The 13,150-nt window shown below is 37.9% G+C and overlaps 1 protein-coding gene across 1 annotated transcript in view; it reads left to right on the top strand.

The window, feature by feature from the left end:
- Positions 1 to 13,150, top strand: part of ANK3 (ankyrin 3) — a 339,429-nt gene that overhangs the window by 323,503 nt on the left and 2,776 nt on the right. The window contains exon 41 of the mRNA XM_019638372.1: positions 6,537 to 6,627. Coding sequence (XP_019493917.1) covers positions 6,537 to 6,605 — 69 coding nt within the window. The 3' untranslated portion in view covers positions 6,606 to 6,627. The remainder of the gene's footprint in view (positions 1 to 6,536; positions 6,628 to 13,150) is intronic.

A 13,150-nucleotide genomic window follows, 5' to 3' on the forward strand; every position in this document is an offset into this window, starting at 1 on the left:
GACCCAACAGACAGCAGAGATGTTGGCTGAGGTACCCAAAACTTCTTAATCCAGCTGCTTGCACTTTCCATGTAGATCAGATGAGAGAAGAAAAGCTGCTCTGGTGTAGTTTTTCTCAGACTCTGGAAACATTAGAGAAGAAAGTAAGTCCTTGACTAAATCTTAAATTATCCCCAAATCAACCTTGAGCTTAATAGGGAATTGGCAAAAAAAAAGCATGAATCACTTCTTTGAAAATTTCATATAGGCAAGCCAAATTACTTATTGGTATCTAGCATATTTCCAAGTATTCAACGTGCTCTCCATAATGTCCTCATAATCATGTCCCACATGTTCCTGGAATCAGAGGAAAGAAATACTGAATTCAGTTTTCTGAAGGAGTGAAAGCCATACTCTTTGCTCAGACTTTTCTATTCCCGTAGTCATTGTCTTCAGAAAATGGTATTTTAAAGTGAAACGTCCATAAAAAGCACACGTGACATACTGTCTTGTAACTTGCTTTTCATGTTTAACACATGATATACTCATGTTGCAGCCAAATCCACCTCATTCCTTTATAATAACTGCCCATTATAGAAGCTGACTCTCCTTTCCTTAGGACAGAAGAAGATAAACATAATCCTGGGGAAAAAAAAAAAGTGGGAAGGCAGAGGGGTAAGTTTTACTCAGAAGAACGTAAAACCATCAAAAACCCCCAAGTCAGAGTTATTTCTTTGGTCTCCTACCATTCTATATATGCATTATCAAGTTAGCTTTTATTGGAGTTATTATATATTTGAGCTCAATATATTATAGTTAATTGTATGTTAACATTTTTATTAACTGAAGTTTAAAAAATCAAAATAACCTGTGATGTTGTAGACTTCATAAAATAGAGGAGTTGGTGTTCTCCCCAAATACCCTCTTTTTGAAGTCCGTGTAATTTTAGGGAGGTTGAGTGAAATCAACAGAGAATGGGTTTTATAACTGAGGAAAGCATTAAATAAACAATAGAGTCACTCAATTGAACTTTGAGGAATGTCTTTTATATGTGACAGAGAAATCAAAAGCTAAAGAATAGCTATAATTATAATTATATAATTATAGGCACAACAAAAGCTATAAGTATAACAAAAATCTTTATAAATTACATATATAAGAATCTTCCTGGTTAATTTTCTGTTCAGATTTTGGGGGCAGTTGAAAAGGATCACTCCTCTGTTGCTTTTCTCTTTACTCTGTTAGTATCTTTCTAATGTAAAAAGAACTTGCAACTGCAGTAGTGTATGGTAAAGGTGACATGGAACCATCTCTTGTCAAAAACATAAAATGGGAATGTTGGGTCTAAAGGGATCATCAATATTAAAATCACTGCTTTTCCTAGGTAACAAAACAGACTGGAGATGAGTCGATTTTTCCAGAACCACAGCAGGGTGATAGCAGTTCTGGGACCAGAATCTAATTCCTAGACTTCTAGTGAAGTGTCTTCTACCTGCTTTTTCCACAGTACTATATTCTTTCTCCTCCAGAATATAAAAGGAATGACTTTTCCTGGACTAAATTAGGCACTCGGCCATTTAAACCTTTCCAGTGGAAGAAGGCAGCATTGGGTTATCTTTACCGAAAACTATTTGATGGGGCTCTGAAATGCTAGGAATTTGACCTACTTCATAGAGGCTGTCCAACCTTGGACTAAACCAGCATATTTATACTGTTTGCCATAGTAAGCCCACTAGCATTTAGAATCTTGAAGCTGGGAAGTGTCAATGGAAGCAGTCGGTATGCTCAGGATTCCTAAACTTGGCAAATCTGTCATCTTAGCCATTCATTCAATTTGTATAAATGGATTGAAAGTATAATTTTAGAGTTTTTCTCTTTCATTTCATATGTGGATGTATTTAATTTACAGTCAATATTTTTAAGTCCCTAAGGAATGAGTCAAATTAGCAAACTTGGCCATTTATTTTAGGATCTTTAAATTTTATAAGCATATTTATTTATTTCTATATAATCTGATAATATCACAGTGGTTTCAAATGCTTAGAAGCAGTTTAAGTAAATTAACCAAGCCTATGAACTTGTTTACATGATTTGCTTAGCAAACTCAGTGATTGGAAAAGTCAAAACTTTAAACCAACTCATTCCAGCCAAATTATTGTGAAGTTTGGTAAAATTCAAATAGCTGAATTTTCACTATATAAGTAAACTGTATTTTTATTTCTACTTTTGATTTCTTTTTACTGATTTTCAGAATAAGAGTTTACATGTGTGTTTTCCCCAAACCAAGCAATTCAAAAGTATAAAGTTTGATTTACCCCATTCCATTTCCCAGAAGTAACCACTGTTCACGAGCTTCAGATTGTTTTTATATACATGTTAATATGTATATGTTATGTACATATATACATACATCCCCAGCAAGTGGGTTTCTCAGAATATAAAAATGGGTTCTACTAGACATACTGCTTAGTAACTTGCTAAGTTATGTATGTGGCATATATATCTAGGATAGCCACCCCATTTTTTGAAAAGTTGAAGTTTTAATGTGTATATCAAACAAATTGGTGCCTTTTATATTGGTAGCTAGTCTGTCATTTTATTCAAAAAGTCAAGGAGAAAGGGATACAGATTATAAAATGGAAAGCTTACAACAGAGGTTAAAGGGAAGTACAGTTAGTCCTCATTAAGGTGGCCACCAGGGATGATCCCAGAACACCATATGTGCTGTAATTTTCCTTTGAAATGGGAAAGAAGCAAGTAGGGGAAGGCGTTGCCAAAAATAATGCCATCAACAAGACCAGGGGGGGATTTTGTTCACTTAAAAGTACCAACTGTCTTCAAGAACTTCAGAAACTATTTAGAGATTTTCTCTCATTAAAGAGAGGCCCCAAAGACCTCTCCTTGGTAACAGTTGGTCTCTAATATATTTGACAGAATTAAAGATGGATGAATTTTTTTTTAATGTGTTATATGACCCCTTACTGTTTTATTTATCTGTATAGTCAATTCCTATCTAATCCACTTTGGTGAGTTTCTACATAATCAGACAATTTATTTTGGCCTTATTAAATCACTAATTGACTATATTTAATGGCCACTTAAGATTAAGATACATTTCCAAGGGTTAGCTCAAAAAATGTTTCATTTATTCAGTGATTAAACTGTAATGAGAAACCTTTCATGACTTTTTATTGGCTTTTCTGTTGTCGTTCTGTTTTAAATTAAAAAATGAAAAATTTTTTTCAAATATATGAAACCAATCATATTAAATATAAATAACACTCTCGTAAAAACCTATTGCAGATTTTAGTGCATTTAGTCATGAGACCTCTACATTTTTCCAATTTCCTTCCTTCTGTTAACTGTGCTAATCAAAACTAATCATCAGCAAGAGTCAAAGTAAACTAAACATGAGCAGCAAGAAACATTTTGTTTTATTTTCACCCATCTCTGTACCACAGTGAGGTAAAATGGGTTATATGTCCCATCCACTGTCATGACCTTTGAGCCCACAATCTATAAGAATACAAAATCACTTTGTAAAAAGAAAAAAAAGAATGAAAACAGAATTTTGTTAGCAAAAGAAGACAGTGTTTTAGTGTTTACTCTGTAATTTTTAAGCTAGAACTGCCTTTCTACCTGTTTCGACATAAAGCAATCATAGAATTTTCTCACCATTGGCTGGCGCTGACAAAATTATCATGAGAAGAACACTGAAAGAGCTAACATCCTGGCTTTCCCAGAAATGCAGCTGTCTTCTTTCTGATCTGCCACTTTTCCTATAAAATCACTAGTGTACAATAACTATGGTACACTCTACATTATTCAGGTCACCTTTTCAACAAGAAGCTGGACTGACAGATCAATACGTCTCTAGAATAGGTCTGCACTTAAAATGTTTGTCCATGTTCCCCCAAACTGTAAGTGGCACAAACCAAAAGTTAAATATCTGTGAAGACGGTAATATATTGCAAATATAGGCCTAGTTTTGCTCTCTAAGTGGTCTTTCTTATACAGTCATTGAGCTAGTAGAGAGATATTAAGGAGCCATCTCCATCCACTGAGCTGCCTATGAGCAGGAAAATATGAGCCTACCTTGGAGAATGAAGAATTTATTCCATTTTTAAAACTCACCAGAGGAAGATCTTTTGACAGTTTCCACTTCTAAACCAGAGAACAGTCACTAACTGAAAGATAAATATCTTAATTCCTTTAGTACTGTTATTTATTTTTGGTCTGTGTTAATGGAGATTAAATAATCATCACATAAGACCCCTTCCCCTGAAAATAGTACTCTGAAACTATGTACTTCATCAGATATAGTTATCCTCATTTATTTAAGACCTAGGAAAGGCTCAGTCTTAAAAAGAAGTAGGACCTTCCTGAACATTTCTCATAGTACTTCAAAAAATGTGTATATTACCCTTAGTAAATGAATTTTTAAATGAAACAAAGATTGATAAATACCCCAACTAAAGTACTATCATAATTCAGACAAAATACAATCCACAAAAATGACTTGATAGATTTGTAGGACAAATGAAGAAGCACTGTACTGAAAGTGAGAAGCTCTCATTAGAGCCCTAATCGTTGGCTACATTTTTTTTTTCAACAAATGCAATCTTTTTGTTTGTAAAGCAATGTGTAACTGCATTCTATTTATGTATTTGCAAATTCTTCCTTCTTGGAGTTTGTTGCTAACCATCACTGTTATACATAGTTGAGGTCTCATGCTTTGAATATTGACTGCTAAATAACCCTCAGCAGAGTCGGCCTTTTCCCCATGCACTAAAATAGCAAGTAGAATTTATACCTTCTTTTTCTAAAACTCCACAGAGCATGAGTGTGGTATGTGGAATGGTGTGTGGAGATCTGTCCGTCTGGTATGTTGCTAATCTCTATGCCACGTCCTTTAGGGAGAGGAAGCAAAAAACATTCCTGGTCAATCTGTCACAGAAGAACAATTCACTGATGAAGAAGGCACCCTCATCACCAGAAAAGTAATCAGCATGGGGATTTCATGCTTCTCTTGGAATTTAGATGCCCTACTGTTTGTTTGCTGTAGTGCCACCTCTTGAAATAGAAAATGGGAAAATCGCTTTTTACTATTGCTTCCTACAGATCACTCGGAAAGTGATAAGACGAATCGTTATCCCACAAGAGAGAACACATGATGACATGGTAATGGAGAGGGACTGCCAAAGCGAAAGTAGAGGATAAAGCTTTGTGAACTCTCTAGAATATGCTGCTAACAGGCTGGCATCTGCAGTGTGGTCGCTTGAGCGTTTGCTGCTTTTGATAGCCTGTGCATTTGATCAGGGTCCAAGAAAAAGACTTTTCTTCTTAACATTCTTGAACGTTATATACTTTCACTGTCTTAAGAGTTTTCACAGAGATATGTTTATTTATGGAGGTTAGAACATGCCTGTCCGAGTTTCTGAGAGAAAAGAAAAACCTTCTATCACCAAATCCCTCGGCGGTGCCCCACTCCCGCCCAGCGCCTGCCTGGGACACAGATGGAGAGCACTTGATAAAGAGCCAGTGCACAGAGGTTAAACATTAGAGTGGCAAAAAACTCAGTTCAAGATCCTTACCTCAAATCTATATAGTTCACCTTTCTAATATATTCTACAGGGAAATCTGAATGCCCCATTATAACCTGAGGAAGGTTCTCCTCTTTGGGTTTCCTTCAGCCCGTTTCCAATGGTAAAGAACTAAACTCATTACTAAGCTGTGTAACTCAGCATATGAATCTCCCAGAGAAAACATTTCTTTTTTCATCCCTTTTCTCAGATCTTTAACCTTTTCATTTTAAAAATAGAAACTTCAATAGGCTATATTTACATAAGAAAAAAATGTAAACTGAAAATTTCTCAAAAGGACTGAATCAGAACATTGGAAAGGCTACCACTCTGTTTTCCGTTATAAATAGGGTAAAAGCTGAATTTGTGTACAAAACCTTTGCTAAAAAGAAGCGTGTCCCTGGTACTCAGTGAAGAGAGGTCTTGTTTTATGGAAAATGGATGGCTGCTTGGTCTGGAGTGAGAGGAGGGGTTGGTAATTACACAAATTAAAAAAAAAAAAGTCCTTCGGATCTACAGTATTTCCATGGTATTAGTTCATGATTAATGCTTTACTGAGAACTTTCAGTCTCATTACAACAGATGGCTTAAAATTCTGCTGGCTTAAAAAGGCATACATTATAATTTACTAATGTTTTTTGTATTGGGGGTTTGAATACCTTGAGATCTTAAGCGATGATTTCTTCTAGCTTACCACAGGAAATGGAGAGGCTGCTCATTTTTTCGATTTATTACTAACCTACTGCATTATTGGGAAGTTCAGTTATAATGTATTCATTCTGACCTAGCTTGCCTTGATGATGCTAAGCTGTGTGGTTAAAGCAAATCGATTGTATTTTCGGACATGAAGTGACAAGGTGCTTTTCAAACGGTGTTTCACTTATCCTAATCCAGCCCCAAGGAACCAGAATGGGAACTGGTTTATCACTAAAAATCTTTGCCATGCAATGTTAACACGTACATTTCCTTTTACAGCAGGGAGAAGGTTATAAAGTGAAGACAAAGAAAGAAATCCGCCACGTGGAAAAGAAGAGCCACTCATAACAGTAAAAGGTCGGTCAAGGTGGTAAGTACGTCCATATCAACAACAGGGGGACTTAACTCCCTGCAAAACTTCTAATTTCACTAAACAAATGATTTAGATCTTTCCCTTCCTTTCTTTTTCACTATATTCCAGTTTTGAATATCCAATATGAAGTTGTTGGACTTATTTTTATGTCTATGTATGCTACATACATGCATTAAAACTTGATTCTAGTTCATAGTCCATAAACTCTCTCCTCACAAATTAGTCAGGAATTTAAAAGTGACATTTGCCGAAGCAAATGTGAATAATGAGTTTTGAGTCTCCCCTAAGAGTGAAAGCTCAGTATGAAATGCAGTAGCATTATACAATCTGACAGGAAGACTATTTGGCAACAAATAATTCTTACTCATATACTCTGAGCTTTATATTGATCCAGCCTTTCACCATTTTAGCAGATCAGCATCTGAGAATATAATCCTGGTTAAAACATAGTGGTTGTCAAGTGTAAATTAAATGACTGAAATCCCCATACTACTACTTTATGGTTTTTTTTTATATATAAACCAAAGCAAATTAAATAGGAAGTTAATGGTACTACTATGTTTTTTAAGTTAAAATGATTAGTGAGCTTTGTTTAAAGTGGTCCCAACTTTTCTTCATCTAGAACAGTATTTTCCTTTAACACTGTTTCTGCATTTTACCTTGTCCTGTTGATTTCTACGTAGCTACCATTAGAAAGGTCATTTGGGGTGAAAAAGCAGATAGAGCTTTGAAAAGTTCTCTGTCAGTCTGTAAGGCACAGAAGGATGATTTCCGTGAGGCTGTTCACCAACAGTTCTCTCAGCCCCATTGGTCAAAGTAACAAAGAGAGCAAATAGATACCAGTTTTCACTTTCATACATCTGCTGTTACCCATTTACCAGAATCCTGGCATTTGACGTGTTGAGGTAAGGTACTGAGAAATTATCTAGTCTCGTGGCCCCTGATTTTTTATGTGAGATAACTGTAAGGCCCAAATAAATTCTCAATCCCTCATTCCTCAAAAAACCTTATCATTTGTCTATTTATTCACTTAAAGATTTCACTTCCTCTCTGTGAGACTTTCCACATAGGCACTAAGAAAGCATTGCTAGACAATACTAGCAGGGTACTTGCCTTCACTGAGCTTACCTTTTAGAGATTTAATGGGAACCAGTCATAACTAACTAATCACATCAGTAATTAATGGCATTGAGAAAACTAAGAACTGGAAATAATAATTACTATACATACTCTTTGAAGGGTTTCACTTGTGACCTTCATTTAATTCTCACAGTCAACCCTCTTTGATAGGTGCCCTTATCATCCCCATTTAACAAGTGAGAAACCAGGCCCCAAATTGCCCAGTGTCAGATAAATAAAAATTGGCAGAAATAGCATCTACAAACCCAACCAGACTGCTTCCCAAGTCCACACTCTCAAACATATTAACCGGGGACTTGACCTGGGTCTGAGCTGATAGGGGAGATTTCCTTGGGAAAGTGATGTTGGCGTTTTGAAGGATGAATGGGACTCACCTGGGTGGGGATGGGAAATTTGACATTATTTGGGGTGGGCCTTCTAGATACAGGCAATAGCATTATGCAAAGGCCAGAGTGGGAGGGAGCAGGAAAGGGGGAACTGTGAGAACAGGTCAGTGTAGCTGGCAGAAGGGTTTTGTTATTGTGTCTGGAGATGTGGGAAAAATCCTAATATTCAGGCCTTAGGAGCCTCTCTCTAAGGGTTCTGGTCTTGACACTAAAAGCAGTGGTAAACCATTGAAGATGTTTAGTCAAGGGGGCGATATGGTTCAGTTTATGTTCAGCATTACTCATGCTAGCGGCAGAGACTGAATTAGAGGTGGCAATAATGGATGAGCAGAAAACCCGATAAGAGACTTGCAGATGCCTGCTTAGGCAATGAGGCTGGTAAGACGTAGGCTGAATCAAGAGAGAGCGACCTGACTTGCTTTTTATTGGATAACAAGGGTGAGAGATGAGAAAATTAAGGATGACATTAATGTAATCGTATCTAGAATGAACCCACGTATTATGCATGCCTTACAGTTGAACTTGGTCAAAGGCATATATACAGCAAATTAATAAAACATGGAGTGTAAGTTTGCTGTCTTGAATTGGTCTATTTAAGCAATTCTACGTGTTAAATGAAATGAAATTTGAAAAAGAGTTGACAGCTTTAGTGTGCCCCTAAAAATTTAGCAGTTTGTTCAGTCAGACTCAGACTCTGGATGGGAAAGAACCAGAAAGGTCACCGACAGTAGCTGTGCCATTTTTCTAGAGTAACATATACCTAATATCTATGAATAAATGACACCAAAAATATATGACGGTGCCATGCTTCCAGGGTCCTTTAGAGACTATTAATATAGCAATAACTTGGTCACTGAATATACAAGAGGCTTTAAAATTATAAATAATCCACACTGTAAAGAAGTTGTCAGGGGAATTCATATGAATGTGAAAATAAATTCAGTATAAAGCAAACTCAGTGTGTCAGATGGAAAGAACAGTGATTTGACTACAAGCCTCGTTTTACTCTCCAGGGAGGTACTTACCTTCCATAAGTGAACCTAAGAAATGAGTCCAAGAAGACTGCCTGGAATTCCAGGACATTGAATGTGCGCTCTGGAAAAATCAATTTGCAAATATATTGAGAGTTTTTATAGCCCTACTGGCTGCCCTTTTTTAAAAAAGAAAAATAACAGAACAAGTCAGCGAGTGGAATGCTGCCAAATTTTGCTGAGGGTCAGATGTAGACATCAAATTTTTATTTCCCATTGTAGAACCAGTTGAATTTTGAGCTATCTGTCTGAACCCTGGACCTGCTTTTCTTTAACGCTGAGTCACAACCATCCTACTTTCAATGTAAGGGAAAAGCCAAAGGCTTAAAATAACTATAAAGATGTGTACATAGGATATAGTGATTTAAATTTTATAAAGCGCTTTTACATTTTTTTCTTGTTCAGTCCTTCAGTCAAGCCTCAAGGCAGATCATGCCAATTTTGTTTACTGCCTTTTATAGATGAGGNGATTCAAGCTCAGAGGAAGAACGGAGAGTCACTACCCGTGTTATTCGCCGGCGTTTGATTATAAAGGTATCCTGCAGCCGGATCACTATGGGGCATTGCTGTATTATTAGCAAGTCCTTTCTTGTGGTTTTGAAACTTGAGCATGTGTGTTAGCTAAATGGCTCCGTACATGTTTGTTTGCGCACTTGAAAGCTTATAAAAGCAACAACGAACAGGAAAGTCGTGTTGCATGGTAGTGAGTATTCTGCCTAGGCCTGTGTTTGACATGTGACATTGGTGCCCTGCTTTCCCTGGTGAAGTGTTACATGTATGAACAAAGAGGCTATCTTGGTGAGAGAATAGTCCATATTAAATGAAAGGTTCAGTTGAAACCTAAGAGGCTGTAATGAGCTAAGACAAAGAAGAAAGAGAATGAAAGAATTCAAAGGCTTCCTTCTCAGTCTCAAATTCCTACTGCCTTAACAGTTTTTAAGTAAAAATCAGTTCTTCATTATCAATCAATGACTGAGAATTTGAAATTACAGCCTGGCATGGATGTCAGTGACATATGCAAATCAAGCAAAAACTTCTGAAGTAGGTTTTTAACTTGACTAACATAACAAAAAAAATCAGGCTGTATTTTTAAGTATAGGAAGCCATTTTTACTGGAAGTGAAAACTGTAACTCCACCCTGTTTTAGCACAGTTGAACACTGTAAATACACCTTGACTTCCCCCACAAAGCCCTTTTGAAGCACTGACCTTATATGCATGGTCAGGTCTAGCAGAATGTTTCTTGTAGTCTGTTGCTTGTCTTCATTACTGTGTCTTTAGAAAGATCTTTCTTGATGCTAGAATCATGGAGTGCAGAGAACTAGGAAGCTCTTCTCAGTGCACAGGCTTCTGAATGAGGTCCAAATAACCTGAGGCTCTCTGGTAGGCAGCTCTGGAGAGAAAGAAGGGAAGTCGCTATTGAAAACCATTTATCTGACCTGCCGAGTGGCGCGTCGGTTATGGTTAAGAGCTGGCTTGGGACGCCAGAGGGCTCTGGTTCAGATCCCACATATGAGGGCCAGTGACACTGTCCTCTACAACTAAGATGCTGAACAACAGCTCAACCTGGAGTCGCTGGCAACAGCGTAGGCTGCAGCCCCTGCTGCAGTGGGTTGCCATGGTACCATGTGTAGCCAGCAGCCAGCGTCTGATCTGCCTCGCCCGGGAAGAGCGCAATGATTGTGCCTACTTGGGCCAGTGAAGCAATNTAGAGGGCTGATCAGTGAGGTTGTGAAAAGGAAAGTCCCCAGATATAAGCCGCAAATGACTGGAATAGCTGTATTCCAAACCTCCCTGGGGGAAATGATCAGGCTCTCACAGCCACGTGGAAGCCACGTCTGGCGACAGTGCCCACGCCTGCCAGGGGCAACACTTGATCTGAGTCCCAAAGTTGGCTCATTTTATTCATTCCTTCAAAAAATACATGACTTTTCACCTGGCTTAGAGTGAAAAGGCTAGATCCACAGTTGTGAATAAAACCTCTATGGTCCCTGCCCGTCTGCATCTCTCAGCCTGCAAGGGGGAAAGAGACGGGACAAATGTGGTTCAAGGGCTAAAAATACGAAGTCCAGGATCCAATGAAAAGCAAAAGAGAAGGGAAGGGAAGATAGAGGTGGGTGGGAAGAGAAAGGAAGAACGAATTCTGTGTTCTCCGTGGGCTATAGGGAAGGCACATCGGAAAAGGCTTTCCTTAAGCCGTACCAGAGCTACGTCTTTAAAGACGAGTCAAACTTAACCTGCAAAGGTGGGTCTCATTAGGGAGAGCAGAGTCTGCACTTTCAAGGAGATGGTATCTAAAACAAACTTAAAGGGTAGAGCAGAGTTGATATAGATGAAGGAAGTGTAGGTGGATACAAAGAAAAGGAAGCTGGAAACCAGCGTGTTGATGACAGGCGTGTTGTCTAGATCCCCCCGGTGTGTGTGGTCTGTAGACCAGCAGAGCCAGCATTACCTGGGAGGCTTGCTAGAAATGCAGAATCTCTGTTTACCCCAACCCACATTGGAAGATCCCTAGGTGATCTATATGCACATTAAACTTTGAGAAGTGCTGCCCCAGAACATAGCACTGGCTCTCAGACTTGGTGGAACATTGGAATTAGCTAGCGATGTTTTTAAGTTTTCAGATGCTGGGTTCCAACCTAAGAAATTCTAAATTTTTTAAAGTTCCCCCCAGATCATGCTAATGTGCACCCCCAGATCATGCTAATGTGCACCCCCAAGTGTGAGAACCACTGCAGATTGGGAAACAAACCTTTTCAGTGGAAAATAGCAGGAAAAGGTTCATTGGGCTGAACTGCAGAGAGCTTCAGATATCAAGCTCAGGACATGATTTTTTTTTTTTTAGCTAGGCATTAGGGGCTAAAACCCACTGGTATGTGGACCTATAAAGGAAAGGTTGGTTGTAACTCAAGCATACTCCTGACTTGAAAATGTAATGGCGAGAGTACAACATTCATCTGTGAAATAGAAATTGCCACAAAAATCCATTGAATAGCTGTTTCTCTATATTTTAAAGTGATTCTTAAAAAATAATTATAGTGAAATAACTAAAAGGAATGATTAACTTTCTGAGTTGGTTTCTACTACCTTTGGGTTTGAAAGGCATATAAAACCCAAAGACAGATTCCTAGATGCAAATGGTTCTATCGCAAATCCATTAGTTAAATCCAGAATGGGAAGATGAATTCTACTTCTGAAATGTCATCTTGATGGCCCCTGCCCTCTCACACCTTCCCATCAGATGGCGCTCTCATCACAGTTTATACAGAGTGTCAATATTTTTATAACAGGCATCCAGTCAGTCACTCAGCCAAAAGCTCTCATGCTTTTTGAGCAACACTGTACTTGGCATAAAGTCTTTTATCCAATGAATGACCTTCCTGCACTCCATGTGGTTGAGGTCAACACACTCTGATTTCGTGACTGATAACAAGAGATTTATAAGAGGAACTAACCCCCAACATTTTTTTTAAAACCATCACTCAAATCATACCTGAATATAAATGGACATAATTAATAGCATTTTTTAAAGATGATAGAAACATACCCACTATTTCTAGCAAGATAATGGTCGTTTGCATTGAAGGGATAAAAGAAAGACCTTTCTGCTTATTACAAGATTAACTTTGGAAGTTGGATTGGTTTAGGGGAGAGACAAAGCAAAACAAAAGTTCTCCTGGTTGTAGTGATGGTTTCACATCTATGTGTTTACTAAAAATGATCAAAGTATACATGTACAGTAGACGAATTGTGTGGTGTGTAAATTATGTATCAATTCAGCTGTAAAAAAAGGAGAGGGGTTCAATTAGAGAAAATCGCTGAGGTTTCTCCCTAAGAAATCAGAGCATGAGAGCACTAGGGTAACATCATAGGACCATCTAAGAAGCTTGGTGCCTGGAAGATTAGGGATAAATGTAAAAACAGAGGTGAGAAAATCCTGATCTTCTTACCCTGATTTGCGCAC

This window comes from Hipposideros armiger, unplaced genomic scaffold (genome assembly GCF_001890085.2).
Source record: "Hipposideros armiger isolate ML-2016 unplaced genomic scaffold, ASM189008v1 scaffold_39, whole genome shotgun sequence".
Lineage (NCBI taxonomy): Eukaryota > Metazoa > Chordata > Mammalia > Chiroptera > Hipposideridae > Hipposideros > Hipposideros armiger.